Below are 27,520 nucleotides of genomic sequence, written 5' to 3'. Positions count from 1 at the left end.
TGAATACTTATGTAAACGAGATATTTATGTATTTAAATTTCAATAAATTATTCAAAAATGTCTAAATGCATGTTTTCACATTGTCATTATGAGGTATTGTGTGTAGATGGATGAGAATTGTTTTTACTTTTAATTTTGAATTCAGGCTGTAACACCAGAAATGTTGAATAAGACCAGACGGGAAAAGCAGCCAACAAGTGCTCAGCATACTGTTTGTGCCAACTCCTTCAAGACTGTTTAACACTTTGGTTACTACATGATTCCATGTGTTGTTTCATTGTGTTGATGTCTTCACTATTATTCTACAATGTAGAAAATAGTACAAATGAAAGAACAACCCTTGAGTGACGAGCTGTGTCCAAACTAGAGGACGACCAATTATGATATTTCAACACCGATGCCGATTATTGGAGGACCAAAAAAGCCGATACCGATTAATCAGCCGCTTTCTTTTTTTTGTAATAATGACAATTACAACAGTACTGAATGAACACTTATTTTATCTTAATATAATACATCAATAAAAATCAATTTAGCCTCAAATAAATAATTAAACATGTTCAATTTGGTTTAAATAATGCAAAAACAAAGTGTTGGAGAAGAAAGTAAAAGTGCAATATGTGCCATGTTAGAAAGCTAATGTTTAAGTTCCTCGCTCAGAACATGAGAACGTATATAAAAGCTGGTGGTTCCTTTTAACATGAGTTTTCAATATTCCCATGTAAGAAGTTTTAGGTTGTAGTTATTATAGGACTATTTCCCTCTATACCATTTGTATTTCATTAACCTTTGACTATTGGATGTTCTTATAGGCACTTTAGTATTGCCAGTGTAACAGTATAGCTTCCGTCCCTCTAGTTAGAGCGCGCTAACTAGCTAGCCACTTCACTTCAGTTACACCAGCCTCATCTCGGGAGTTGATAGGCTTGAAGTCATAAACAGCGCAATGCTTGACGCACAACGAAGAGCTGCTGGAAAAAAAGCACGAAAGTGCTGTTTGAATTAATGTTTACGCACCTGCTTCTACCTACCACCGCTCAGTCAGATACTTGTATGCTCAGTCAGATTATATGCAACGCAGGACACGCTAGATAATATCTAGTAATATCATCAACCATGTGTAGTTAACTAGTGATTATGATTGATTATTATAAGATAAGTTTAATACTAGCTAGCAATTTACCTTGGCTTACTGCATTCACGTAACAGTCTCCTTGTGGAGTGCAACGAGAGAGAGGCAGGTCGTTATTGCGTTGGACTAGTTAACTCTAAGGTTGCAAGATTGGATCCCCCGAGCTGACAAGGTGAACATCTGTCGTTCTGCCCCTGAACAAGGCAGTTAACCCACCGTTCCTAGGCCGTCATTGAAAATAAGAATGCGTTCTTAACTGACTTGCCTAGTTAAATAAAGGTATTCAAAAATAATACATAAATAAATCTGCAAATCGGCGCCCAGAAATCCCGATTTCCCGATTTGTTATGAAAACTTGAAATTGTCCCTAATTAATCGGCCACCGGTCGACCTTGACTGTGACCATGACTGTGACTAGCACCACACCTGTAGCCGACCACATAACCTGGCATGGAAATCAATGTCATTCATTTAGCATACTATCTTCTTCAGAGGGAATCACAGGAGCAATTAGGGTGAAGTGCCTTGCTTAAGGGAACATCGATTTAAAAATATATATTTTTAACCTTGTTGACTCAGGGATTCGAACAAGCGACCTTTTGGTTAGTGGCCCAATCGCTAGGCTTCCTGTCACTAGGGCTGTGACGACGCCAGTATCGCAATATTATTATTATTATTTTATTTTTTCAGTTGTCCTTTTTAAAACCTGCTATGTGTAAAATATTGTGTGCTGTAGCTTGTTAAATAAATACATGTGACTCTGGATGACAACATAATGATGTTTGTTTCCAACATTAGGGCTGTTTTCCTAAAGAAGTTAAATCTGCTTGGTGTTTTGTTTCATTGCCTCGATGCTAACCTGACGTCACTATGTGCTGTGACATGTTTACAGCCAGGCTTTCACACAGACACTGGAAACCAGTCATCTTCCTGCTGCACCAACATAACACACACACACAGCCTTTTAGGTGAGGTGATTGAAGGCCAATGAGGCTTGACTGGGTTAGATTTCACAGTCTCGTTTTCCTCACCTGCTTTTGTACTTGGTGCCAACTCTCAATGGCCCTGCTGTAGCCAGTGTGTATTCAACATACCTTTTTGATGTTGGTATTGTGTTTCCCTGAAGTTCCTAGTGTAGAACACACCCGCAGGCCATGGTGAGTGGTTTTGTGTTTTTGCAGACAGGGTTTTGCATTACAGATGATGATGTTGGGTGTGACGCGCTATAAGGAGAGACACACACACAGTCCGTTGAAGATGCAGTAAGAGACTGTACCATGATGTCAGCCAGAGCTCTCCAGCTTTTAATTGAGAAGGAAGCAACTGTTTCCAGAGAAAGAATCTCTCTTCCTCTCTCTCCCTTCTATGTCTGGAATGTTGGCTCATGTTCTAACTAGAACTCTTAAAGGCTCTGTTCTCTCGCTGTCATTGGGGTGGTTTAGGCCCCACTTGGCAAGCTGCCTAATGTGTGTTTCTTCGTGTGTGTGTACTCGTGCCCAGTGTAAGTGGAACTATCCTGTCACTGTAGAAACATGAAATCATCATGTGAGTGGCTGGCTTATATGACACACCTCATTTAAACTGCCATGAAGAAATCGGATAACTTTTTTGGTTGGGTTTAAAGGGATACTTTGAGATACTTTGGGATCTACATTACTTCCCCAGAGTCCGCACGCAGAGATAACAATGGTATCCACGAGTTCATCCGACTCTGGGGAAGATTTAGCCAAAATCCTGAAGTGTCCCTTTTTAATATCATGGGTCAAAAGCAGTTGGTGAGACAGTAGCCTCATTGACAGAGCTGATAGTGAGGAGGAATTCACTGTTAATATCCAGTAGGGATGGAATAGAATACAAGTTCTGTTTCATTGATTGAAACCAATGCCAAGAGATCTGTCTGAGGATCAATCTCTTCTACTGTTCACAACATTCACACACACGTGTGTGTGTGTGTGTGTATGTGTGTGTGTGTGTGTGTGTGTGTGTGTGTACACACACATTCTTGTGCATGGCCCAGTGAGAGAGAGAGAGAGGCCAGAGTTGGAAGAATGGTCCCTGCTGAATGAGAGACTGGGTATGGGCTCAGTGAGGCTGGAGCTTGGCTCTGAGAGCAGGGCTAGCAGAGGAGTCAATTCCTAGAGAGAAGGGCTTTAGATGGGGTGGCTGAGCCTGGAAAGGCCCCTGGAGCTGAGGGGTAGAATGTACAGTAGGGAATGAGTGTAAGAGAGTGGAGGTAAGACTGGATTGATTGATTGAATTAATGAATAAGGATAACGTAACAAAATGATTGGCTACAGGGAAGTCAGAGAGGAGAAAATATGGGACAAGTACTCTTGTTCACCAGACACTAATGCCTAGGACAAGTACTCTTGTTCGCCTAGGACAAGTACTCTTGTTCGCCTAGGACAAGTACTCTTGTTCGTCAGACACTAATGCCTAGGACAAGTACTCTTGTTCACCTAGGACAAGTACTCTTGTTCACCTAGGACAAGTACTCTTGTTCACCTAGGACAAGTACTCTTGTTCACCTAGGACAAGTACTCTTGTTCACCTAGGACAAGTACTCTTGTTCACCTAGGACAAGTACTCTTGTTCGTCAGACACTAATGCCTAGGACAAGTACTCTTGTTCGCCTAGGGCAAGTACTCTTGTTCGCCTAGGACAAGTACTCTTGTTCGCCTAGGACAAGTACTCTTGTTCGTCAGACACTAATGCCTAGGACAAGTACTCTTGTTCGCCTAGGACAAGTACTCTTGTTTGTTAGACACTAATGCCTAGGACAAGTACTCTTGTTCGCCTAGGGCAAGTGGCAATGTGGCTGCTGTAGGGTAAGTCAGCTATTAGGACAGGTAGCCTTGTCCAAGGTATGTGCTTTAGCCAATCAATTCCTCGGACTATCTGTATGTGATTGGCATAAGAGCGGACAGGAGTTCGCTGAAGCAACTGATCTGGAGCAGGCTAAGGAGGAGTCTGGTTCAGTTAGGGGGAATTGCTTGCATGGAATAAAAACCGTTTCGTTTTCAGTCAGCTGGCAGAATTTTGTCATAACACTGTATGTGAGAAGCGATTGGGAGCAACCTCCAGCCATTCTGACATGTTATTTCAGGAAAGAGTGATGAAGAAAGAGAGGAACATGTGAGCTCTTGCTGTGAAAACCCGAGAGACCCTGCCGTGATGGAAGATCACTAGGCGTTCTGTTGAAAAGACAAATGTCACCAAATCCTTTTTCCATCTCCCCCTCCCTCCTTCCATCCCTTCCCTCTCTCCTTCCCTCACTCCTTCCATCCCTTCCCTCCCTCTCTCCTTCCATCCATCCTTTCCCTTTCTCCTTCCCTTTCTCCTTCCATCCCTCCTTCCATCCCTTCCCTCTCTCCTTCCCTCCCTCCTTCCATCACTCCTTCCATCCCTTCCCTCTCTCCCTCCTTCCATCCCTTCCCTCTCTCCTTCCCTTTCTCCTTCCATCCCTCCTTCCATCCATCCCTTCACCCCCCCCCCCCCTTCTTTGTTTTTCAGAGTTGCTGGGCTCCACAAAGAGGCTCAACATCAACTATCAGGACTTGGATGGGTAAGATGTGTGTGTGTTTCCTAATGAGTGTGAGTCAGTTAGATGGACTTGTGTTCGTGTTTTGCATAGCTGAGGTTTATCCTCTCTCTGTACTTATTCAAAGGAATGCAATCCATGTCTGTGGAGGAAAAGTGATGGTCTTCATCTTTATCGGATGCCTGTTGTGGTCGGTTCTCACTGTAGACTTACCACCCAGTCACACCTGTATGCAGACAGACCAGACACAGTGTGAGTGTGTGTTTTTCTGTCTGTGTCTGTGTGCGTGTGCATGTTTTTTTAAGCAAGAGGGGGCATGATAGATGACAGTGATGCCTAGGGGACCACAAGGAAGAAGAGGGAGGTGAACAAACAGTGACCAGTCACCCTAAATCAACACTCACTCAGCATGGAGAGAGATAGGTGGAGGGGGGGGGGGGATTTAAAGGAGTGAAAACAGACAGATGAGACATGGTTGATATGGACGGATGTTTATCTGACTAAGTACCAGGCAGGTCAAAACAATGAAACTTCCAATTTGTAGATCACCAGTTAGATACTGTTACACACTCCCAAATGGCACCCTTGTCCCTACTTAGGGCACTACTTTTAACCAAGACTATAGAGGCCATAGAGGAATAGGGTACTATTTGGGACGCAACCTTACACACTCATACTGAACATGACTCGATCCTAGTTTTATTTATTGAACCTTTCTTTAACTAGGCAAGTCCAGTTAAGAACAAATTCTTATTTTACTATGATGGCCTACCCCGGGCCGAACCCTCCCCCTAATACGGACGACGCTGAGCCAATCGTGCACCACCCTATGGGACTCCCAATCACTGCCGGTTGTGATATAGCCCGAGATTGAACCTCAGTCTGTAGTGATGCCTGTGGCACTGAGATGCAGTGCCTTAGACCCCTGCACCACTCGAGAGCCCCTATTCCCACCCACCATCACAGATTCACTGCACAAACTTCCCCATGGCAGAATTTCGGATATGAAATAATCCTAGCTTTATTCTGTGGTGTAACGGTGTGTGTGTGGTCCTCTGTAGCTCAGTTGGTAGAGATGGTGGGTTTGATTTGCACGACCACCCAAACGTAAAATATATTCACGCGTGACTCCGCTGTAAGTCACTTTGATAAAAACATATAAGAAATAAAATGTCCTCTCACTGTCAACTGCGTTTATTTTCAGCCAACTTAAACATGTGTAAATATTTGTATGAACATAACAAGATTCAACAACTGAGACATAAACTGAACAGGTTCCACAGACAAAATCAAAAGTAACAGTCAGTATCTGGTGTGGCCACCAGCTGCATTAAGTACGGCAGTGCATCTCCTCCTCATGGACTGGACCAGATTTGCCAGTTATTTCTGTGAGATGAGATCCCACTCTTCTACAAAGGCACCTGCAAGTTCCTGGACATTTCTGGGGGAATGGCCCTAGCCCTCACCCTCTGATCCAACAGGTCCCAGACGTGCTCAATGGGATTGAGATCCAGGCTCTTCACTGGCCATGGCAGAACACTGACATTCCTGTCTTGCAGGAAATCACGTACAGAACGAGCACTATGGCTGGTGGCATTGTCATTCTGGAGGGTCATGTAAGGATGAGCCCGCAGGAAGGGTACCACATGAGGGAAGAGGATGTCTTCCCTGTAACGCACAGCATTGAGATTGACAGCAATGACAATAAGCTCAGTCCGATACTGCTGTGACACACCATCCCAGACCATGACGGACCCTCCACCTCCAAATCTATCCCGCTCCAGAGGACAGGCCTCGGTGTAATGCTCATTCCTTCGTTGATAAACGTGAATCTGACCATCACCCCTGGTGAGACAAAACCGCGACTCATCAGTGAAGAGCACTTTTTGCCAGTCCTGTCTGGTCCAGCGACGGTGGGTTTGTGCCTGTAGGCGACGTTGTAGCCGGTGATGTCTGGTGAGGACCTGCCTTACAACAGGCCTACAAGCCCTCAGTCCAGCCTCTCTCAGCCTATTGCGGACAGTCTGAGCACTGATGGAGGGATTGTGCGTTCCTGGTTTAACTCGGGCAGTTGTTGTTGCCATCCTGTACCTGTCCCGCAGGTGTGATGTTCGGATGTACCGATCATGTGCAGGTGTTGTTACACGTGGTCTGCCACTGCGAGGACGATCAGCTGTCCGTCCTGTCTCCCTGTAGTGCTGTCTTAGGCGTCTCACAGTACGGACATTGCAATTTATTGCCCTGACCACATCTGCAGTCCTCATGCCTCCTTGCAGCATGCCTAAGGCACGTTCACGCAGCTGAGCAGGGACCCTGGGCACTTTTATTTTGGTGTTTTTCAGAGTCAGTAGAAAGGCTTCTTTAGTGTCCTTAGTTTTCATAACTGTGACCTTAATTGCATACCGTCTGTAAGCTGTTACTGTCTTAACGACCATTCCACAGGTGCATGTTCATTTAATTGTTTATGGTTCATTGAACAAGCATGGGAAACAGTGTTCAGTTAGATGTATACCCTCTCTGTTTATGGCAGACTCATTTCACCCTGGAAACCCCCCCCCCCCCCCCCATCCCCAACCAGGGGAAAGGGGAGGACCTGTTTCTAAGCCAGAATATTCCCAGCAAATAAGTAGTAGTGTGACAATGGACTTTCCCTCCCTCCCCATCCCTTCTCTCCCCCCCCCCCTCTCTCTCTCTGTGTGTCTCCCCCCCCTCTTCTCTCTCTGTGTGTCCCCCCCCCCCTCTTCTCTCTCTGTGTGTCTCCCCCCCCTCTCTCTCTCTGTGTCTCCCTCCCCCTCTCTCTCTCTCTCTGTGTCTCCCTCCCCCCTCTCTCTCCTCTCTGTGTCCCTCCCCCTCTCTCTCCTGTGTCCCCCCCCTCTCGCTCTCTGTCTCCCCCCCTCTCTTCTCTCTGTCCTCCCCCTCTCTGTCTCCCCCCCCTCTCTCTCTCTGTGTGTCTCCCCTCCCTCTCTCTCTGTGTGTCTCCCCCTCCCTCTCTCTCTGTGTCCCCCCCCCCCTCTCTCTCTCTCTGTCTCCCCGCTCTCTCGTCTCTGTCTCCCCCCTTCTCTCTTCTCTCTGTCTCCCCCCTCTCTCTCTCTCTGTCCTCCCCCCCTCTCTCTCCTCTGTCTCCCCCCCCTCTCTCTCGTCTGTCTCCCCCCCTCTCTCTCTCTCTGTCTCCCCCCCTCTCTCTCTCTCTGTCTCCCCCCCTCTCTCTCTCTCTGTCTCCCCCCCTCTCTCTCTCTCTGTCTCCCCCCCTCTCTCTCTCTCTGTCTCCCCCCCCTCTCTCTCTCTCTGTCTCCCCCCCTCTCTCTCTCTCTGTCTCCCCCCCTCTCTCTCTCTCTGTCTCCCCCCCTCTCTCTCTCTCTGTCTCCCCCCCCCTCTCTCTCTGTCTCCCCCCCCCTCTCTCTCTGTCTCCCCCCCCTCTCTCTCTCTCTGTCTGTCTCCCCCCCCTCTCTCTCTCTCTGTGTCTCCCCCCCCCTCTCTCTGTGTGTCTCCCCCCCTTCTCTCTCTCAGGTTTTCAGCGTTACACCATGCGGCTCTAACAGGCACCACTGAGCTGCTGTCACTACTACTGGAGGCTCAGGCCACTGTGGACATCAAAGACATTAATGGTGAGAGGTTATAAGCTGTTATAAAACTGTTTTGAAGCACTTACGAACCATTATAAACAAGTAATACAAGTAATTAATTAAAGGGTAAATCTGTTATTGTAAAAAAAAAAGACAAAGCGGCCACTCTGCCACTTCTTTTGGTAAATAAAATAAATTATCCCACATTGCCCCTTTAATTTTTCAATCTTCTAACTTAACGGCTCTCGTCCTCTCTCTCTCTGGCTCTCTCTCTCTCTCTCTCTGTCTCTCTCTCTGTCTCTCTCTCTGTCTCTCTCTCTGTCTCTGTCTCTCTCTCTCTCTGTCTCTCTCTCTCTGTCTCTCTGTCTCTCTCTCTGTCTCTCTGTCTCTCTCTCTGTCTCTCTCTCTGTCTCTCTCTGTCTCTCTCTGTCTCTCTCTCTCTATGTGTCTCTCTGTCTCTCTGTCTCTCTCTCTGTCTCTCTCTGTCTGTCTCTGTCTGTCTCTCTCTGTCTCTCTCTCTGTCTCTCTGTCTGTCTCTCTCTCTCTCTCTCTCTCTCTGTCTCTCTCTCTGTCTCTCTCTCTCTCTAGGTATGCGTCCACTACATTATGCAGCGTGGCAGGGTAAAGCTGACTCTGTGTTGCTGCTGCTGAGAGCTGGAGCCTCTGTTAACACACTGTCACAGGACGGACACATACCTCTACACCTGTCTGCACAGTACGGACACTACCAGGTGGTGAGTACACATGAACAGACGCATGCTCGCGCACACACACAGAATCCTATTTTCCCTAACCCTTAACGTAAATCTAACCCTAACACTAATTCTAACCTTAACCCTAAATCCCCTAGAAATAGTATTTGACCTTATGGGGACAAATTTTGTTTGTTAACAAACCATTTTGGTTTGTTAACTATTCTTGTGGGAACTTCTGGTCCCCGCAAGAATAGTTAAACACGACCAGATGCAGACACACACAGACAAATGACTAATTATTCCTTTTTTGATTCCAAGATGGCTTGTTTTGTCTTGTCCCGTGTATATATCGTTTTCTTCGTATATATTTAGTGTATATATATATATTTTTTAAATCTCAATTTCCATCTATGGAGTAAACATACTCTCCTGCAACCCGCCTCACCCAATCTGGTACGCATCTGCTATTTTTTATACTTTAGAACCCCCATCAGCAGCTAGCCAGCTACTAGCTAGTAGTCAGTTAGCTACTGCTAGCGGTCATCACCGTTAACTCGGACATCAGCCAGCCTCAGCCCAGTCAATTCCTGCCGGCCTGCACAGCGCAATATCAATCCAGAGCATATCGGACTGCTTTTTCTCTACCACATCTCCGGATTCCTACCGCGAACTCTGAATCTTTACACCGGATCATCGCAGCTAGCTAGCTGCTATCCGAGTGGCTACTCCTGGCTAATGTTTCTGTCCCGAAGCAAGAACCAGTTAGCCTGAAGCTAGCCTTGAGCTAGGCCCATCTCCTGGCTAGCCAAAGAGGTCCATCTGCCAATTCTTGGGCTGCAATACCTCTTTTGCCAATTGGCCTGGACCCTTTACTGCCCACACTGAGCCCCGCCGATCCATCATGACTGGTCTGCCGACGTAACCGTACGAGGTGGTTTCAACAGGCTCTTCCGTTGCAACGTCCCCATAGGCCCTTCTGCTAGCCTGCTAACCCCGGCCCGCTAGCTGTCTGAATCGCCTTGTCTCCAGCTCGCCTAGTTACTCACTGGACCCTATGATCACTCGGCTACACATGCCTAATGTCAATATGCCTTGTCTATTGCTGTTTTGGTTAGGGATTATTGTCTTATTTCACTGTAGAGCCTCCAGCCTTAGCTATCATTTTTGTTCCACCTCCCCCCCACACATGTGGTGACCTCACCTGACTTAAATGGTGCCTCTAGAGGCAAAACCTCTCATTGTCACTCAATGCCTAGGTTTACATCCACTGTACTCAATCCCAACCATACCCTTGTCTGTACATTATGCCTTGAATCTATTCTTCCTCACACAGAAATCTGCTCCTTTTACTCTCTGTTCCGAATACACTAGACGACCAGTTCTTATAGCCTTTAGCAGTACCCTTTTCCTACTCCTCCTCTGTTCCTCTGGTGATGTAGAGGTTAACCCCTGCAGCCCCCAGCACCACTCCAATCGACCAGGCACTCTCATTTGTTGACTTCTGTAACCGTAAAAGCCTTGGTTTCATGCATGTTAATGTTAGAAGCCTCCTCCCTTAGTTTATTTTATTCATTGCTTTAGCACACTCTGCCAACCCGGATGTCCTAGCCGTGTCTGAATCCTGGCTTAGGAAAGCCACCAAAAATCCTGAAATGTCCATCCCTAACTATAACATTTTCTGACAAGATGGAACTGCCAAAGGGGGCAGAGTTGCAATCTACTGCATAGATAGCCTGCAGAGTTCTGTCATACTGTCCAGGCCTGTGCCCAAACAATTTGAGCTTCTACTATTAAAAATCCACCTTTCCAGAAACAAGTCTCTCACCTTTGCCGCTTGTTATAGACCTCCTTCAGCCCCCAGTTGTGCCCTGGACATGATATGTGAATTGATTGCCCCCTATCTATCTTCAGAGTTCGCACTGTTAAGTGACATAAACTGCTTAACAGCCCAGCCGTCCTACAATCTAAACTAGATGCCCTCAATCTTACACAAAATATCAAGGAACCTACCAGGTACAACCCTAAATCTGTAACCATGGGCACCCTCTTAGATATCATCCTGACCAACTTGCCCTCTAAATACACCTTTGCTGTCTTCAACCAGGATCTCAGCGATCACTGCCTCATTGCCTGCGTGAGTAATGGGTCTGCGGTCAACCGACCACCCCTCATCATTGTCAAACACTCCCTGAAACACTTCAGCGAGCAGGCCTTTCTAATCGACCTGACCCCGGTATCTTGGAAGGATATTGACTTCATTCCATCAGTAAAGGAGGCCTGGTTATTCTTTAAAAGTGCTTTCCTCACCATCTTAAATAAGCATGCCCCATTCAACCTTGGTTCACCCCAGACTTGACTGCCCTTGACCAGCACAAAGACCAGACTCTTTTCTCTGCATATATCAATGATGTCGCTCTTGCTGCTGGTGATTCTCTGATCCACCTCTACGCAGACGACACGATTCTGTATACATCTGGCCCTTCTTTGGACACTGTGCTAACAAACCTTGAAATGATCTTCAAAGCCATACAACACTCCTTACGTGGCCTCCAACTGCTGTAGTCTATCACAGTGCCATCCGTTTTGTCACCAAAAACCCATATACTACCCACCGCTGCGACCTGTATGCTCTCGTTGGCTGGCTCTCACTACATATTCGTCGCCAAACCCACTGGCTCCAGGTAATCTATAAGTCTTTGTTAGGTAAATCCCCACCTTATCTCAGCTCACTGGTCACCATAGCAACACCCACCCGTACCACGCGCTCCAGCAGGTATATTTCACTGGTCATCCCCAAAACCAACACTTCCTTTGGCCGCCTTTCTTTCCAGTTCTCTGCTGCCAATGACTGGAACAAATTACAAAAATCACTGAAGCTGGAGTCTTATATCTCCCTCTCTAACTTTAAGCATCAGTTGTCAGAGCAGCTTACCGATAGCTGTGTACAGGCACAGTGAATCTGTAAATAGCCAACTACCTCATCCCCATGTTTTCTTTTCTTGCTCTTTTGCACTCCAGTATTTCTACTTGCACATCATCATCTGCACATCTATCACTCTTGTGTTAATGCTAAATCGTAATTATTTCGCCTCTATGGCCTATTTATTGCCTTTACCTCTCTATTCTTCTACATTTGCACACACTGTACATATATTTTTCTATTGTGTTATTGACTGTACGTTTGTTTATGTGTAACTCTGTGTTGTTGTTTGTGTCGCACTGCTTTGCTTTATATTGGCCAGGTCGCAGTTGTAAATGAGAACTTGTTCTCAACTAGCCTACCTGGTTAAATAAAGGTGTTCTCAACTAGCCTACCTGGTTAAATAAAGGTGTTCTCAACTTGCCTACCTGGTTAAATAAAGGTGTTCTCAACTAGCCTACCTGGTTAAATAAAGGTGTTCTCAACTAGCCTACCTGGTTAAATAAAGGTGTTCTCAACTAGCCTACCTGGTTAAATAAAGGTGTTCTCAACTAGCCTACCTGGTTAAATAAAGGTGTTCTCAACTAGCCTACCTGGTTAAATAAAGGTGTTCTCAACTAGCCTACCTGGTTAAATAAAGGTGTTCTCAACTAGCCTACCTGGTTAAATAAAGGTGTTCTCAACTAGCCTACCTGGTTAAATAAAGGTGTTCTCAACTAGCCTACCTGGTTAAATAAAGGTGTTCTCAACTAGCCTACCTGGTTAAATAAAGGTGTTCTCAACTAGCCTACCTGGTTAAATAAAGGTGTTCTCAACTAGCCTACCTGGTTAAATAAAGGTGTTCTCAACTAGCCTACCTGGTTAAATAAAGGTGTTCTCAACTAGCCTACCTGGTTAAATAAAGGTGTTCTCAACTAGCCTACCTGGTTAAATAAAGGTGTTCTCAACTAGCCTACCTGGTTAAATAAAGGTGTTCTCAACTAGCCTACCCTACCTGGTTAAATAAAGGTGTTCTCAACTAGCCTACCTGGTTAAATAAAGGTGTTCTCAACTAGCCTACCTGGTTAAATAAAGGTTCAAAAAAAAGAAAAGAATAATCAACTCAGAGAGATGGTTCAATATTTGTCCGGACTACACACAGGTAAGAATCAGTGAGTGTCTCTATAGTGTTTCCAGGTGTGTGTTTCCAGGTGTGTGTGTGTGTGTGTTAGGGGTCAGTGAGTGAAAGATACTACATGATGTGATCAGGTCAGCAATGGATCTTATAACACATTCCCTGAGTGAAGTATTGAGACTAACTGGGAAGGAGAAGGAATGTGTGTATTTAGTGTCTTTAACACCCAGGTAGTGAGTCTACCTGAGAGGTGGGTTCACACACACACACACACAGCAGCATACCTGGTTGTGGAGAGTTCTGAGGTATTGTGTTGTGTGTGACAAAGCAGGGACAGAAACAAAGCCAGAGGTATTTCTCTGTAATAGAAGCCACTGTTAGGACTGGTGCTGGTGTCGCCCTGAGGATCTCACGTCTCTGTAGAAGAAGATAAACCACAGAGATGCTTTAGGGAAGGGTGTTTTCTTGTGCATCTATTTAAGGATGATATTTATTCATGCTTTATCTCTTTTTTTTCTTCTCCCTGTCTGTCTTTATCTTTCTCCCTCTGTTTCTCTCTCTGTCTCTCTTTCTCCGCCCCCCCTCTCTCTCTATCCTCCCCCTCTCCTCTCCTCTCCTCTTTCTCTCTCTATCCCCCCTCTCCTCTCTCCTCTTTCTCTCTATCCTCCCTCTCTCCCTCCTCTCTCCCCTCTCCTCTTTCTCTCTATCCCCCCTCTCTCCCCTCCCCTCTCTCCCCTCTCCCCTCTCTCCTCTCCCCTCCCCTCCCCCTCTCCTCTCCTCTCCTCTCTCCTCTCCCCTCCCCCTCTCCTCTCTCCTCTCCCCCTCTCCTCTCCCCTCCCCCCTCTCCTCTCTCCTCCCCCTCTCTCCTCTCCCCTCTCTCCCCTCCCCCTCTCCTCTCCATCCCCCCTCTCCTCTCTCTCTATCCCCCCTCTCTCCCCTCCCCCTCTCCTCTCCCCTCTCTCTGCATCAGTCTGAGATGTTACTCCAGCACCAGTCTAATCCCTGTCTGGTGAACAAAGCCAACAAGACTCCTCTGGACCTGGCCTGTGAGTTTGGAAGACTCGAGGTGAGTCAAGTTTCAAGTTTTGTACAGGATACACATGGTGTACATCATCCAACTAATTACTTACTTGCAGGTTCCTTCGCGACAATGAAACAACAGTACGAAATAATTAAAAATAATAATACGAATATAAAATAAATGGCTTAGTAGAATAGAATAACTTTTTATCGTAACTTTTTACACATGTATTGGGAAGGGGGATGGGGGGACAGTGTATAAATTGAGCAGTATAATAAGAGTCTGGTAGCAGCAGGTGTGTGTGTGCGTAGCACGGGAGGCTGGTGGGCAGATAGTTTTACTTCTGGTTGACGGAGATGATGGATGGAATGGATTTCATGTGTTTGATACGGTTCCATTCATTCCGTTCTAGCCAATGAGACCGTCCTCCTATATATCCACCCACCAGCCTCCTCTGGTGTGTAAAGTGCATTATTTTCATATATATATGAATTTTCATATATATATATATATATATATATATATATATATATATATATATATCCTCTCTCGAATAGAGATAGAGATATATACCATTCTAAAGCCTGCATTGGGGATCCTTGCCTGAATGGCCCTGACTTTCTGGTCTAACTCTTCATCTGACATATCAAAATAGCATTCCCTGACAGACATATTGTGTTCTTTCATCCTTCTGTAAAAAAAAAAAAAAAAAAGCTAAGCATTACACTGTCATGAAATATGATTATATATCGACTATGAAACAAATGGGACATGGCCTGCTTATGAGTTGCCATGAAAGATGAATTCAACTGAAAATGGTGAGTACAGGCGTTCGTAGCTAAATGCTTTTGGTTAGCTTGAGAATAATAAATGCATGATTTATCATTCTACTGTATGTATGTAATATAGTACAATGTTATGAACTGACACTGAATCGTAGGAGCTAACTACTAGCTATGTAGAAGTTGGACAGAAGACCGCCCAGTGCTGCTTATCCTGAGATGCCATCATCACACAGTCCTTCTTCGTAGCTGTCCACTATGACTTCCTTTGTGTCGGAAAGAAAGGCTGAACAGTATTGGTTGATGCCAAATTGACACAAAAAAATTGCCAAAATGGAGGATTGCGAAATTAAATTTAAAATATTTTTTGTTCTCAAAATATTTTTGGGGAATAAAATGCATAAAGTTTGATTTGATTGCAAATCATCTTTTTTTTTACTTTGAAGCCTTGTTTTTTGCTTTTAGAAAATTTATTAGAAAATGTATTTATTTCAAAAAGACATCCATTTGTTGCAAGTTGGGAAAGGGGGCTAATAGCTGAACAATAGACTATTCAACCTTTTACTAAAGAATAGTTTGATAGCTGAGCTGGGTGTGAAAAAACCCTGTCCTACCACAGACCAGATTTGCCCTGATGACCAAGGGGGAGTTAGAGCACTGGTTATGCTTTTGGGTCCAAATGCATTACTGTGTCTCTAACTGACAATGAATGGGCAACATAAACCAAATTATAAACTGATAACTGAGCATGACTTCAAATGGAACAAGCAGGGAGCAAGTTTCGAACCCTCAACCTTCTTGCCTGAAGTCCGGCGCGCTACTGTGCACCAAAAGCATGCTCAAGGCACAGAGTCGATAGAGCACGTCCTCACAGTAGCTTGCTACTCGATGTAATAAATGAATGACTTTTCAAATACGTTACCTTACACATGTTGGCTGACAATTTATTAGCTATGCTGTCCTTACGAACCACATAGCTAACATACCGGTACATACTGCTGTAATGATATGCTATGTGGTTCGTAAGGACAGCAGAGCTAACATAGATAGCTAACATACCGGTACATACTGCTGTAATGATATGCTATCTATGTTAGCTATGCTGTCCTTACGAACCACATAGCATATCATTACAGCAGTATGTACCGGTATGTTAGCTATCTATGTTAGCTCTGCTGTCCTTACGAACCACATAGCATATCATTACAGCAGTATGTACCGGTATGTTAGCTAGCTACCTAACGTTAGTAGTTACACATCAAACTTGACAGTATATTAGCTATAGGCTTTCTAACTACCCAACTATTGACTTGATTATTCCCGTCATTCTTAGCTTAGCTAAATGGTATAGTCATTGTGAGTTCTCAATGGACATTCGGGTGCTTTTGTAAATTCGCTCTGGCTATCTACACCAATTTCAGAGCACTCTTGTCCGAGTACCAGAGCGCAGAATAACGAATTTATCAGCGCTCCACACCCGTTGATATGGCCGGTGTCTGTAAACGTCGGCAATAAAGCGTAATTACATTGTTTCAAGCAGGACAGTTAGTCACCAAAGCTCTGGTTAACACGAAAACTGCCTAACCCGCACTGCTAGGGTGAGTAAAATGGTCAGAGTGGTCTCATTTGTGTCTGGAAGTAGCTAGCCAACGTTAGCTTGGGTGCTTGACTGCCGTTGTAAAACCAGAACGCTCAAATCAACCCTACAATGTGAGAGCAAAACAAACTGACAATCTGACAACGCTCTGAATTTATGAACGTCACGTTGTGCCATATTTTACAATCCATCCTAACAGAAACCCGGAGAGTGTTTTGTTTTTCATGGAATAGAAACGCCATAATATTAATCTAATTCATTAATCAAGTACCAGTCAAATGTTTGGACACACCTACTCATTCCAGGATTTTTCTTTATTTTTACTATTTTTACTACATTGTAGAATAATAGTGAAGACATCACTATGAAATAACATTCTTATTTACAAGGACAGCCTACTTATTCCTCCCCGTCGCGGAATTGAACCCCGGTCTCCCACGTGCTTTCCCCGTCTCTGGTAATGCCCATTTGGAAGACTATCAAATGCTTCTCAAAGATGCCCTCTGGTGGTTAAACTAGCACTTACTTGGCTGACAATTAAATGATGTGCCACAGAATGCTGCGGCAGCACGCAAGGTGTACCGCAGTATGACGCAACTTTTAAAGGAGGAACCACTGTAAGAGGAGAAATCCGTACTGCCCTGCCCACTTCACTGTTGCTCCAAGCAGAGGAAACTGCAGTTCTGAAATACATCAAAAAGCGTGAAGACTTCTACCTGAAGCCCATACACGCTGCAGCGTACATGTTGGACCCCAAGTATGCTGGCAAGAGCATCCTGTCTGGTGCAGAGATCAACAAGGCCTATGGTGTCATCACTACTGTGTCTTGCCACCTTGGCCTGGAAGAGGGCAAGGTTTTTGGCAGTTTGCGGAAGTACACTTCCAAGCAAGGGCTTTGGGATGGAGATGCAATATATATCTTTTTTTTATCTTTAATTAACTAGACAAGTCAGTTAAGAATAAATTATTATTTTCAATGATGGCCTCGGAACAAGGCAGGTTAACTAATCCAACGCTCTAACCACTAGGCTACCTGCCGGCAGGCGTGCCAACATAGCTCACCAGCCAACTGGTGGAAGGGACTTTGTTTATCTGAGGCTCTTTCCCCTGTTGTCTCCTTGTTTGGGAACACAAACACCAAAGGACGCAACAGGCTGACCAATACAAGGGTTGAAAATGGGTGGCGATCCAGGCAAATTTGAGGCTTTTTGAGTCTGACAACGAGCCATCTTTAACAAGGTTGGAAAGTGACAGTGAAGATGAGGCCTTGGGAGTCTGATGTTTAAGAAGTGGACAATGATGAGGTCCAGGGAGAAGACATGGAAGTCTGTGAGGAAGACAACCAAAGATTTAGTTTCTAGACTATCATTTTACAGATGCTTGAAAACATGTTTAGGAGATGTGATGGATCATTGGGGATCATTCAATATTCCCTTTCTTTTGTTGTTCAGTCAAATCATCCCATGTGAAGAGTCAACTCATTTAATTAAAAGTTCAATTTGTAACTAAATATTTTTGTAAATATATTTTGGAAGGATTTAATCATTTGCAATTCTGTCTGTTTATGATAAGGTAAAAGGTTTATGTTTCTGTCTCCATATGATATGGTAAATATATCCAATGCAAAAAAACATCTAAATTTAAATGGTATTAATATTAATTTGCATATATTCCCATGCATTCCTGTTAATTCCCACAGAAAGTGTGTGTGTGTGGATTGTATATAGTTGAAGTTGGAAGTTTACATACACCTTAGCCAAACACATTTAAACTCAGTTTTTCACAATTCCTGACATTTAATCCTAGTAAAACTTCCCTGTCTTAGGTCAGTTAGGATCACCACTTTATTATAAGAATGTGAAATGTCAGAATAATAGTAGAGAGAATGATTTATTTCAGCTTTTATTTCTTTCATCACATTCTCAGTGGGTCAGAAGTTTACATACACTCAATTAGTATTTGGTAGCATTGCCTTTAAATTGTTTTACTTGGGTCAAGCGTTTTGGGTAGCCTTCCACAAGCTTCCCACAATAAGTTGGGTGAATTTTGGCCCATTCCTCCTGACGGAGCTGGTGTAACTGAGTCAGGTTTGTAGACATCCTTGCTCGCACACGCTTTTTCAGTTCTGCCCACACATTGTCTATAGGATTGAGGTCAGGGCTTTGTGATGGCCACTCCAATACCTTGACTTTGTTGTCCTTAAGCCATTTTGCCACAACTTTGGAAGTATGCTTGGGGGCATTTTCCATTTGGAAGACCCATTTGCGACCAAAGCTTTAACTTCCTAACTGTTGTCTTGAGATGTTGCTTCAATACATCCACATAATTTTCCAGCCTCATGATGCCGTCTATTTTGTGAAGTGCACCAGTCCCTCCTGCAGCAAAGCACCCCCACAACATGGTGCTGCCACCCCCATGCTTCACGGTTGGTTTTCTTCAGTTTGCAAGCCTCCCCCTTTTTCCTCCAAACACAGTTATATTTTTGTTTCATCAGACCAGAGGACATTTCTCCAAAAAGTACGATCTTTGTCCCCATGTGCAGTTAGTAGTTTGGCTTTTTTATGACGGTTTTGGAGCAGTGGCTTCTTCCTTGCTGAGCGGCCTTTCAGTTTATGTCGATATAGGACTCATTTTACTGTGGATATAGATACTTTTGTACCTGTTTCCTCCAGCATCTTCACAAGGTCCTTTGTTGCTGTTCTGGGATTGTTTTCACATTTCGCACCAAAGTGCGTTCATCTCTAGGAGACAGAACACGCCTCCTTCCTGAGCTGTATGACGGCTGAGTGGTCCCATGGTGTTTATATTTGCGTACTGTTGTTTGTACAAATGAACGTGGTACCTTCAGGACTTTTGGAGATTGCTCCCAAGGATGAACCAGACTTGTGGAGGTCAACCATTTTTTTTGGTCTTGGCTGATTTCTGTTGATTTTCTAATGACGTCAACCAAAGAGGCACTGAGTTTGAAGGTAGGCCTTGAAATACATCCACAGGTACACCTCCAATTGACTCAAATGATGTCAATTAGCCAGCTTCAGAAGCTTCTAAAGCCATGACATAATTTTCTGGAATTTTCCAAGCTGTTTAAAGTCAACTTAGTGTATGTAAACTTCAGACCCACTGGAATTGTGATACAGCGAATTATAAGTGAAATAATCTGTATGTAAACAATTGTTAGAAAAATTATTTGTGTCATGCACAAAGTAGATGTCCTAACCGACTTGCCAAAACTATAGTTTGTTAACAAGAAATTTGTGGAGTTGTTGAAGAACGAGTTTTAATGACTCCAATGTAAGTGTATGTAAACTTCCAACTTCAACTGTATGTTTGTGTGTGTGTGTGTGTGTGTGTGTGTGTGTGTGTGTGTGTGTGTGTGTGTGTGTGTGTGTGTGTGTGTGTGTGTGTGTGTGTGTGTGTGTGTATTGTATGAGTGTGTGTGGAGTTTGTGTGTGGAGTGTATGTGTGTTTGTGGAGTGGAGTGTGTTTGTGTAGAGTGTGTCTCAGAGAGGGTGTGTGGTGGATAGAGGGGTAGGTCTCTGTCAAACATCTCACAGAGCTCAGATTAACAACCAACTAAAGTAAACCTGTTTCTGCTAACGGGGCATGGGTTTCAGTTATGCTCTCTGGACAGGTAAGGACACAGACACACACACACACGCACACACACACACTGATATATTGTTCACAGACACACACACACACACACACACACTGATGTATTGTACACAGACATACTACCAAATCCATTTAAATTCATGTTACTAGTGTATGTTTCCCTGTCACAGTTATGGCTGTCTTGTCATTAAATGTATAGCTGCCTCAGTAATTAAGATTTAGCCAAAGTTGAATTTGCAAACACATGCATTGCCTGCATCCGTAATGGGTCAGCGGTCAAACGACCTCCACTCATCACTGTAAAACGCTCCCTGAAACACTTCTGCGAGCAGGCCTTTCTAATCGACCTGGCCGGGGTATCCTGGAAGGATATTGATCTCATCCCGTCAGTAGAGGATGCCTGGATATTTTTTTTAAATGCCTTCCTAACCATCTTAAATAAACATGCCCCATTTAAGAAATTTAGAACCAGGAACAGATATAGCCCTTGGTTCTCCCCAGACCTGACTGCCCTTAACCAACACAAAAACATCCTATGGCGTTCTGCTTTAGCATCGAACAGCCCCCGTGATATGCAGCTGTTCAGGTAAGCTAGAAATCATTATACACAGGCAGTTAGAAAAGCCAAGGCTAGCTTTTTCAAGCAGAAATTTGCTTCCTGCAACACTAACTCAAAAAAGTTCTGGGACACTGTAAAGTCCATGGAGAATAAGAACACCTCCTCCCAGCTGCCCACTGCACTGAAGATAGGAAACACTGTCACCACTGATAAATCCACCATAATTGAGAATTTCAATAAACATTTTTCTACGGCTGGCCATGCTTTCCACCTGGCTACTCCTACCCCGGACAACAGCACTGCACCCCCAACAGCAACTCGCCCAAGCCTTCCCCATTTCTCCTTCTCCCAAATCCATTCAGCTGATGTTCTGAAAGAGCTGCAAAATCTGGACCCCTACAAATCAGCCGGGCTAGACAATCTGGACCCTTTCTTTCTAAAATTATCTGCCGAAATTGTTGCCACCCCTATTACTAGCCTGTTCAACCTCTCTTTCGTGTCGTCTGAGATTCCCAAAGATTGGAAAGCAGCTGCGGTCATCCCCCTCTTCAAAGGGGGGGACACTCTTGACCCAAACCCTTTAGATATAGGTCTGTAGCAGTTTGGGTCAAGAGTGTCCCCCCCTTTGAAGAGGGGGATGACCGCAGCTGCTTTCCAATCTTTGGGAATCTCAGACGACACGAAAGAGAGGTTGAACAGGCTAGTAATAGGGGTGGCAACAATTTCGGCAGATAATTTCTAAAATTATCTGCCGAAATTGTTGCCACCCCTATTACTAGCCTGTTCAACCTCTCTTTCGTGTCGTCTGAGATTCCCAAAGATTGGAAAGCAGCTGCGGTCATCCCCCTCTTCAAAGGGGGGGACACTCTTGACCCAAACTGCTACAGACCTATATCTATCCTACCGTGCCTTTCTAAGGTCTTCGAAAGCCAAGTCAACAAACAGATTACCGACCATTTCGAATCTCACCATACCTTCTCTGCTATGCAATCCGGTTTCAGAGCTGGTCATGGGTGCACCTCAGCCACGCTCAAGGTCCTAAACGATATCTTAACCGCCATTGATAAGAAACATTACTGTGCAGCCGTATTCATTGATCTGGCCAAGGCTTTCGACTCTGTCAATCACCATATCCTCATCGGCAGACTCGACAGCCTTGGTTTCTCAAATGATTGCCTCGCCTGGTTCACCAACTACTTCTCTGATAGAGTTCAGTGTGTCAAATCGGAGGGTCTGCTGTCCGGACCTCTGGCAGTCTCTATGGGGGTGCCACAGGGTTCAATTCTTGGACCGACTCTCTTCTCTGTATACATCAATGAGGTCGCTCTTGCTGCTGGTGAGTCCCTGATCCACCTCTACGCAGACGACACCATTCTGTATACTTCCGGCCCTTCTTTGGACACTGTGTTAACAACCCTCCAGGCAAGCTTCAATGCCATACAACTCTCCTTCCGTGGCCTCCAATTGCTCTTAAATACAAGTAAAACTAAATGCATGCTCTTCAACCGATCGCTACCTGCACCTACCCGCCTGTCCAACATCACTACTCTGGACGGCTCTGACTTAGAATACGTGGACAACTACAAATACTTAGGTGTCTGGTTAGACTGTAAACTCTCCTTCCAAACCCATATCAAACATCTCCAATCCAAAGTTAAATCTAGAATTGGCTTCCTATTTCGCAACAAAGCATCCTTCACTCATGCTGCCAAACATACCCTTGTAAAACTGACCATCCTACCAATCCTCGACTTTGGCGATGTCATTTACAAAATAGCCTCCAATACCCTACTCAACAAATTGGATGCAGTCTATCACAGTGCAATCCGTTTTATCACCAAAGCCCCATATACTACCCACCATTGCGACCTGTACGCTCTCGTTGGCTGGCCCTCGCTTCATACTCGTCGCCAAACCCACTGGCTCCATGTCATCTACAAGACCCTGCTAGGTAAAGTCCCCCCTTATCTCAGCTCGCTGGTCACCATAGCATCTCCCACCTGTAGCACACGCTCCAGCAGGTATATCTCTCTAGTCACCCCCAAAACCAATTCTTTCTTTGGCCGCCTCTCCTTCCAGTTCTCTGCTGCCAATGACTGGAACGAACTACAAAAATCTCTGAAACTGGAAACACTTATCTCCCTCACTAGCTTTAAGCACCAACTGTCAGAGCAGCTCACAGATTACTGCACCTGTACATAGCCCACCTATAATTTAGCCCAAACAACTACCTCTTTCCCAACTGTATTTAATTTTAATTAATTTATTTATTTTGCTCCTTTGCACCCCATTATTTTTTATTTCTACTTTGCACATTCTTCCATTGCAAAACTACCATTCCAGTATTTTACTTGCTATATTGTATTTACTTTGCCATCATGGCCTTTTTTGCCTTTACCTCCCTTCTCACCTCATTTGCTCACATTGTATATAGACTTGTTTATACTGCATTATTGACTGTATGTTTGTTTTTACTCCATGTGTAACTCTGTGTCGTTTTATCTGTCGAACTGCTTTGCTTTATCTTGGCCAGGTCGCAATTGTAAATGAGAACTTGTTCTCAACTTGCCTACCTGGTTAAATAAAAGTGAAATAAAAATAAAAAATAAAAATAAAATGCAGACATGCACGCAAACACACATACACACACTCACACACACACATGCCTGTGTAATCTTCTGGCCCTGTGAATTGCAGAACAGGCTGAGTCAGTTAAGGTCTTTGTTACTATAGTTTCTCGCTCTCTCACTCTTCCTTCCTTTCTCTCTCTCTCTCTCTCTCTCTCTCTCTCTCTCTCTCACTCCCTTCCTTTCTCTCTCTCTCTCACTCTTCCTTCCTCTCTCTCTCTCTCTCTCTCTCCCCCTTCCTTCCTTCCTTCCTTCCTCTCTCTCTCTCTCTCACACACTTTCTCTCTCTCCCTCACACTCTCTCTCTCACTCTTCCTTTCTCTCACACACTTTCTCTCTCTCTCCCTCACACTCTCTCTCTTCTTTCTTTCCTTCCTTCCTTCCTTTCTTTATTGGAATGGGAAACATATGTTAACAGCCAAAGCAAGTGAAGAAGATAATAGAAACAGTAAACATTACACTCACAGAAGTTCCAAATGAATAAAGACATTTTAAATGTCATCATATGTCTACATACAGTGTTGTAACGATGTTTGTTACTGTGGTCGGTCTCCCCCCCCCCCCCCCCCCTCTAGTTACTGTAGCAGGGGTAACTTTAGACAGCCAGTGCATGGACAGTTGCTGGGCAGGGTTTATGTGGCCCCATAAAATATACATGTATGTAATACACTAAATAAATGTATCCATTTGGGCTTTCAATGATACTAAGCTCATCTTTCTGTTTTTATGTCTCTCTCTCTTTCACTCCTTTACTCTTCACTGCATCTATACCTCTACACCCTTCTCTCTGTCCTCTCTGTCCTCTCTTCTCTCTCCCTCTCCTCTCCCCCTCTCTCTCCTCTCTCTCTCTCTCCTTCTCTCTCTCTCTCTCTCCTTCTCTCTCTCCTTCTCTCTCTCTCCTTCTCTCTCTCTCCTCTCTCTCTCTCTCCTCTCTCCTCTCTCTCCTTCTCTCCTCTCTCTCTCCTTCTCTCTCTCTCCTCTCTCTCTCTCTCTCTCTCTCTCTCTCTCCTTCTCTCTCTCTCTCCTTCTCTCTCTCTCTCTCCTTCTCTCTCTCTCTCTCCTTCTCTCTCTCTCTCTCTCTCTCTCCTCTCTCTCTCTCTCTCTCTCTCTCTCTCTCCTTCTCCTCTCTCTCTCTCTCTCTCTCTCTCCTCTCTCTCTCCTTCTCTCTCTCTCCTTCTCTCTCTCTCCTTCTCTCTCTCTCCTTCTCTCTCTCTCCTTCTCTCTCTCCTTCTCTCTCTCTCCTTCTCTCTCTCTCCTTCTCTCTCTCTCTCTCTCTCTCTCTCTCTCTCTCTCTCTCTCTCTCTCTCTCTCTCTCTCTCTCTCTCTCTCTCTCAGGTTGCTCAATTGTTATTGAACAGCAACATGGTGGTAGCTCTGTTGGAGGGGGAGGGGCTAGACGGTTTAGACAATGCCTCCTCCAACACGCCCCTTCACCTGGCGCTCGCAACGGACACAAAGACATCATCAGGTGAGAGGAGTGACTGTCCCTGACCGTGTGTTTGTGTTGACGTTGCGTAACTGGGATCTCCACCCTCGAACCCCATAACCTCAAGAGTTTCTGACACGCTGTTAAAGATTCCCATCCGCCTTAAATCACCACATTCCCTGGATAAGCCTTCCCTCCATCCCTCTTACACATTCTGCTTCTGTTGGGGAATGTGGCTGCCATATTCTATATGGGAGAGAGAGAAGACTTTTTCTACCTTCTCTACTACATTTGTGAGACTTTGGTTCATCGTACAGATTTCTGCCACTTTAGTGGTTGCTTTTGTTGTGGATGGAGGGATGAAATATCTGGTCAGCAGGATATAAGGTCTTAGAGTCTGTTTGCAGCCTCCCTTTCACTTCAGCTCAGTGTGATTATTAAACCAATTTTAAAGATGATGAGTTACCAGCTATCCTTCACTTTACTCCCCCTCCCTCCTCTCCTTTCATCTCCCCTCTTCTCCTCCTCCCCCTCTTCTTCTCCTCTTCTCCTCCCCTCTCCTCTTCTCCTCCTCCCCCTCTTCTTCTCCTCCCCCTCTCCTCTTCTCCTCCTCCCCCTCTCCTTTTATCTCTTCCCCTCTTCTCCTCCTCACCCTCTCCTTTTATCTCCTCTCATCTTCTCCTCCTCCCCCTCTTCTTCTCCTCCCCTCTCCTATTCTCCTCCTCCCCCTTTTCTCCTCCTCCCCTCTCCTCTCTCCTCCTCCCCCTTTTCTCCTCCTCCCCCTCTCCTTTTATCTCTTCCCCTCTAATCCTCCTCTCCCTCTCCTTTTATCTCCTCCCCTCTTCTCCTCCCCCTCTCCTTTTACTCCTCCCCCTCTAATCCTCCTCCCCCTTTCCTTTTATCTCCTCCCCCTCTAATCCTCCTCTCCCTCTCCTTTTATCTCCTCCTCCTCCCCCTCTCCTTTTTCTACTCCTTCTTACTCCTCACCTCTTCTCTTCCCTCTCCTCGTCCTCTCTACCTTCTCTCTCTCCTTCCTCTTATTTTCCATCTCCTCTCCTCCTCTATCTCCTCTACCCTCTCCTTCCCTCCCTTATACTCCCGGTGGTGTGGGAGTCTGTGAATCATCTCTCTGACGTTCCATCCCCGTACCAGGCATGTGTCCTAAATCGCACCATAATCCCCACATAGTGCACAACGTTGTGTCTAGTCAAAAGTAGAGCATCCGATAGGGAATAGTGTACCACATGGGATGCCAGCCCAGATGTGCTCCTCCACACACAGCTGTCTGGATCTGATGCTCTACGCATTCCTACAGCTGGGCCCCTCTGTCTGTGTCTGTCTGTGTGTGTGTGTGTTTGTGTGTGTGTTAAACTTCCTGTCTGTGTTTGTCCCGTCTCAGGGTGCTACTGAAGGCTGGTATAGACATCAACAGAACGACTCAGGCTGGCACCTGTCTGCACGAGGCTGCCCTCTACGGCAAGACTGAAGTAGTGTGTCTGCTGCTGGACGTAAGACCAACACTACCGTCTAACTCTATACTGGCATACGTCCCAAATTACACCCTATTCCCTGTTTAGTGCACTACTTTTGACAAGGGGACCTAGTATAGCGAATATGTTGACTTTTGTGACGTGTACACTTAGCGATCTCCTGAGGATCTTAAATCCTTGTTAGTGTGTTTTTGTTTCATTGGAACTTTAATATGAGCTATTCTATAGACATCTCTACAGTTGTCTGACCCATGAAGACTGGCACCCAGACTAAGGATTGATAGTCACACTCACAATAGAAGTACTGCACAGAGTGTGTTGTTTTTGAAAAGGGGAGATGTTGAGAGTTTTTGTTCTTTAATAAGGGATGGGGTTGACACACACACACTATATATTCAAAAGTATGTGGACACCCGTTACAATTTGTGGATCTGGCTATTTCAGCCACACCCGTTGCTGACAGGTGTATAAAATCAAGCCCACAGCCATGCAATCTCCATAGACAAACATTGTCAGAACGGCTTTACTGAAGAGCTCAGTGACTCAACATGGCATCGTCATAGGCTGCCACCTTTCCAACAAGTCAGTTCGTCACATTTCTGCCCTGCTAAAGCTTCCCCGGTCAACTGTAAGTTCTGTTATTGGGAAGTGGAAACGTCTAGGAGCAACAACGGCTCAGCAGCAAAGTGGTCAACATGCGCAATGCCTGGCTCGCAGTCGGTGTTACAATTCATCCCAAAGGTTTTTCTAGATCAGTGTGGAAGAACTTGACTGGCCTGCACAGAGCCCTGACCTCAACCCCATTGAACACCTTTGGGATGAATTGGTACACTGACTGTGAGCCAGGCCTGATTGCCCAACATCAGTGCCCGGCCTCACTAATGCTCTTGTGGCTGAATGGAAGCAAGTCCCTGCAGCAGTGTTCCAACATCTAGTGGAAAGCTTTCCCAGAGGAGTGGAGGCTGTTATAGCAGCAAAGGGGGACCAACTCCATATTAATGCCAATGATTGTGGAATGAGATGTTCGACGAGCAGGTGTCCACGTACTTTTGACCATGCAGTGTAGCTTCAGTTGGGGGAGAGTGTGTGTGTGCGTGTGTGTGTGTGCTTGCATATGTGTGTGTTGGAGATTAACTCTGTGTGTGTCCGTCCACCTAGGCTGGTATTGATGTGAATCTGCGTGACACCTACAACCAGACAGCTCTGGACAACGTTAACCAGTTCACCACCTCATCAGCCAGCAAGGACATCAAGATAATACTACGAGGTCTCCTCTCCTACAGACAGATGACTCTATGTTGGGTTTCTGGACCTGTCCTGCCTCTATATATTTCCCCAGGGTGGTTTATGTGTTGTTTTCTATGCATTCTCCAGTTGACGTTCCCCCACGTTATTCACCCAGGACTATCAAGACTGCTTTGTTGGTAAACATTCTGAT

General features: G+C 45.1%; 1 protein-coding gene across 1 annotated transcript in view; it reads left to right on the top strand.

The window, feature by feature from the left end:
• LOC109888865 (caskin-2) overlaps positions 1–27,520 on the top strand; it is an 82,867-nt gene that overhangs the window by 29,851 nt on the left and 25,496 nt on the right. The window contains 8 exon segments of the mRNA XM_031805095.1: positions 4,646–4,697; positions 8,181–8,278; positions 8,825–8,970; positions 13,936–14,031; positions 24,502–24,601; positions 24,604–24,634; positions 25,992–26,100; positions 27,241–27,349. Coding sequence (XP_031660955.1) covers positions 4,646–4,697; positions 8,181–8,278; positions 8,825–8,970; positions 13,936–14,031; positions 24,502–24,601; positions 24,604–24,634; positions 25,992–26,100; positions 27,241–27,349 — 741 coding nt within the window.

This window comes from Oncorhynchus kisutch, linkage group LG25 (assembly GCF_002021735.2).
Source record: "Oncorhynchus kisutch isolate 150728-3 linkage group LG25, Okis_V2, whole genome shotgun sequence".
NCBI classification, from domain to species: Eukaryota; Metazoa; Chordata; class Actinopteri; order Salmoniformes; family Salmonidae; genus Oncorhynchus; species Oncorhynchus kisutch.
This window is presented reverse-complemented; position numbering and strand designations above follow the sequence as displayed.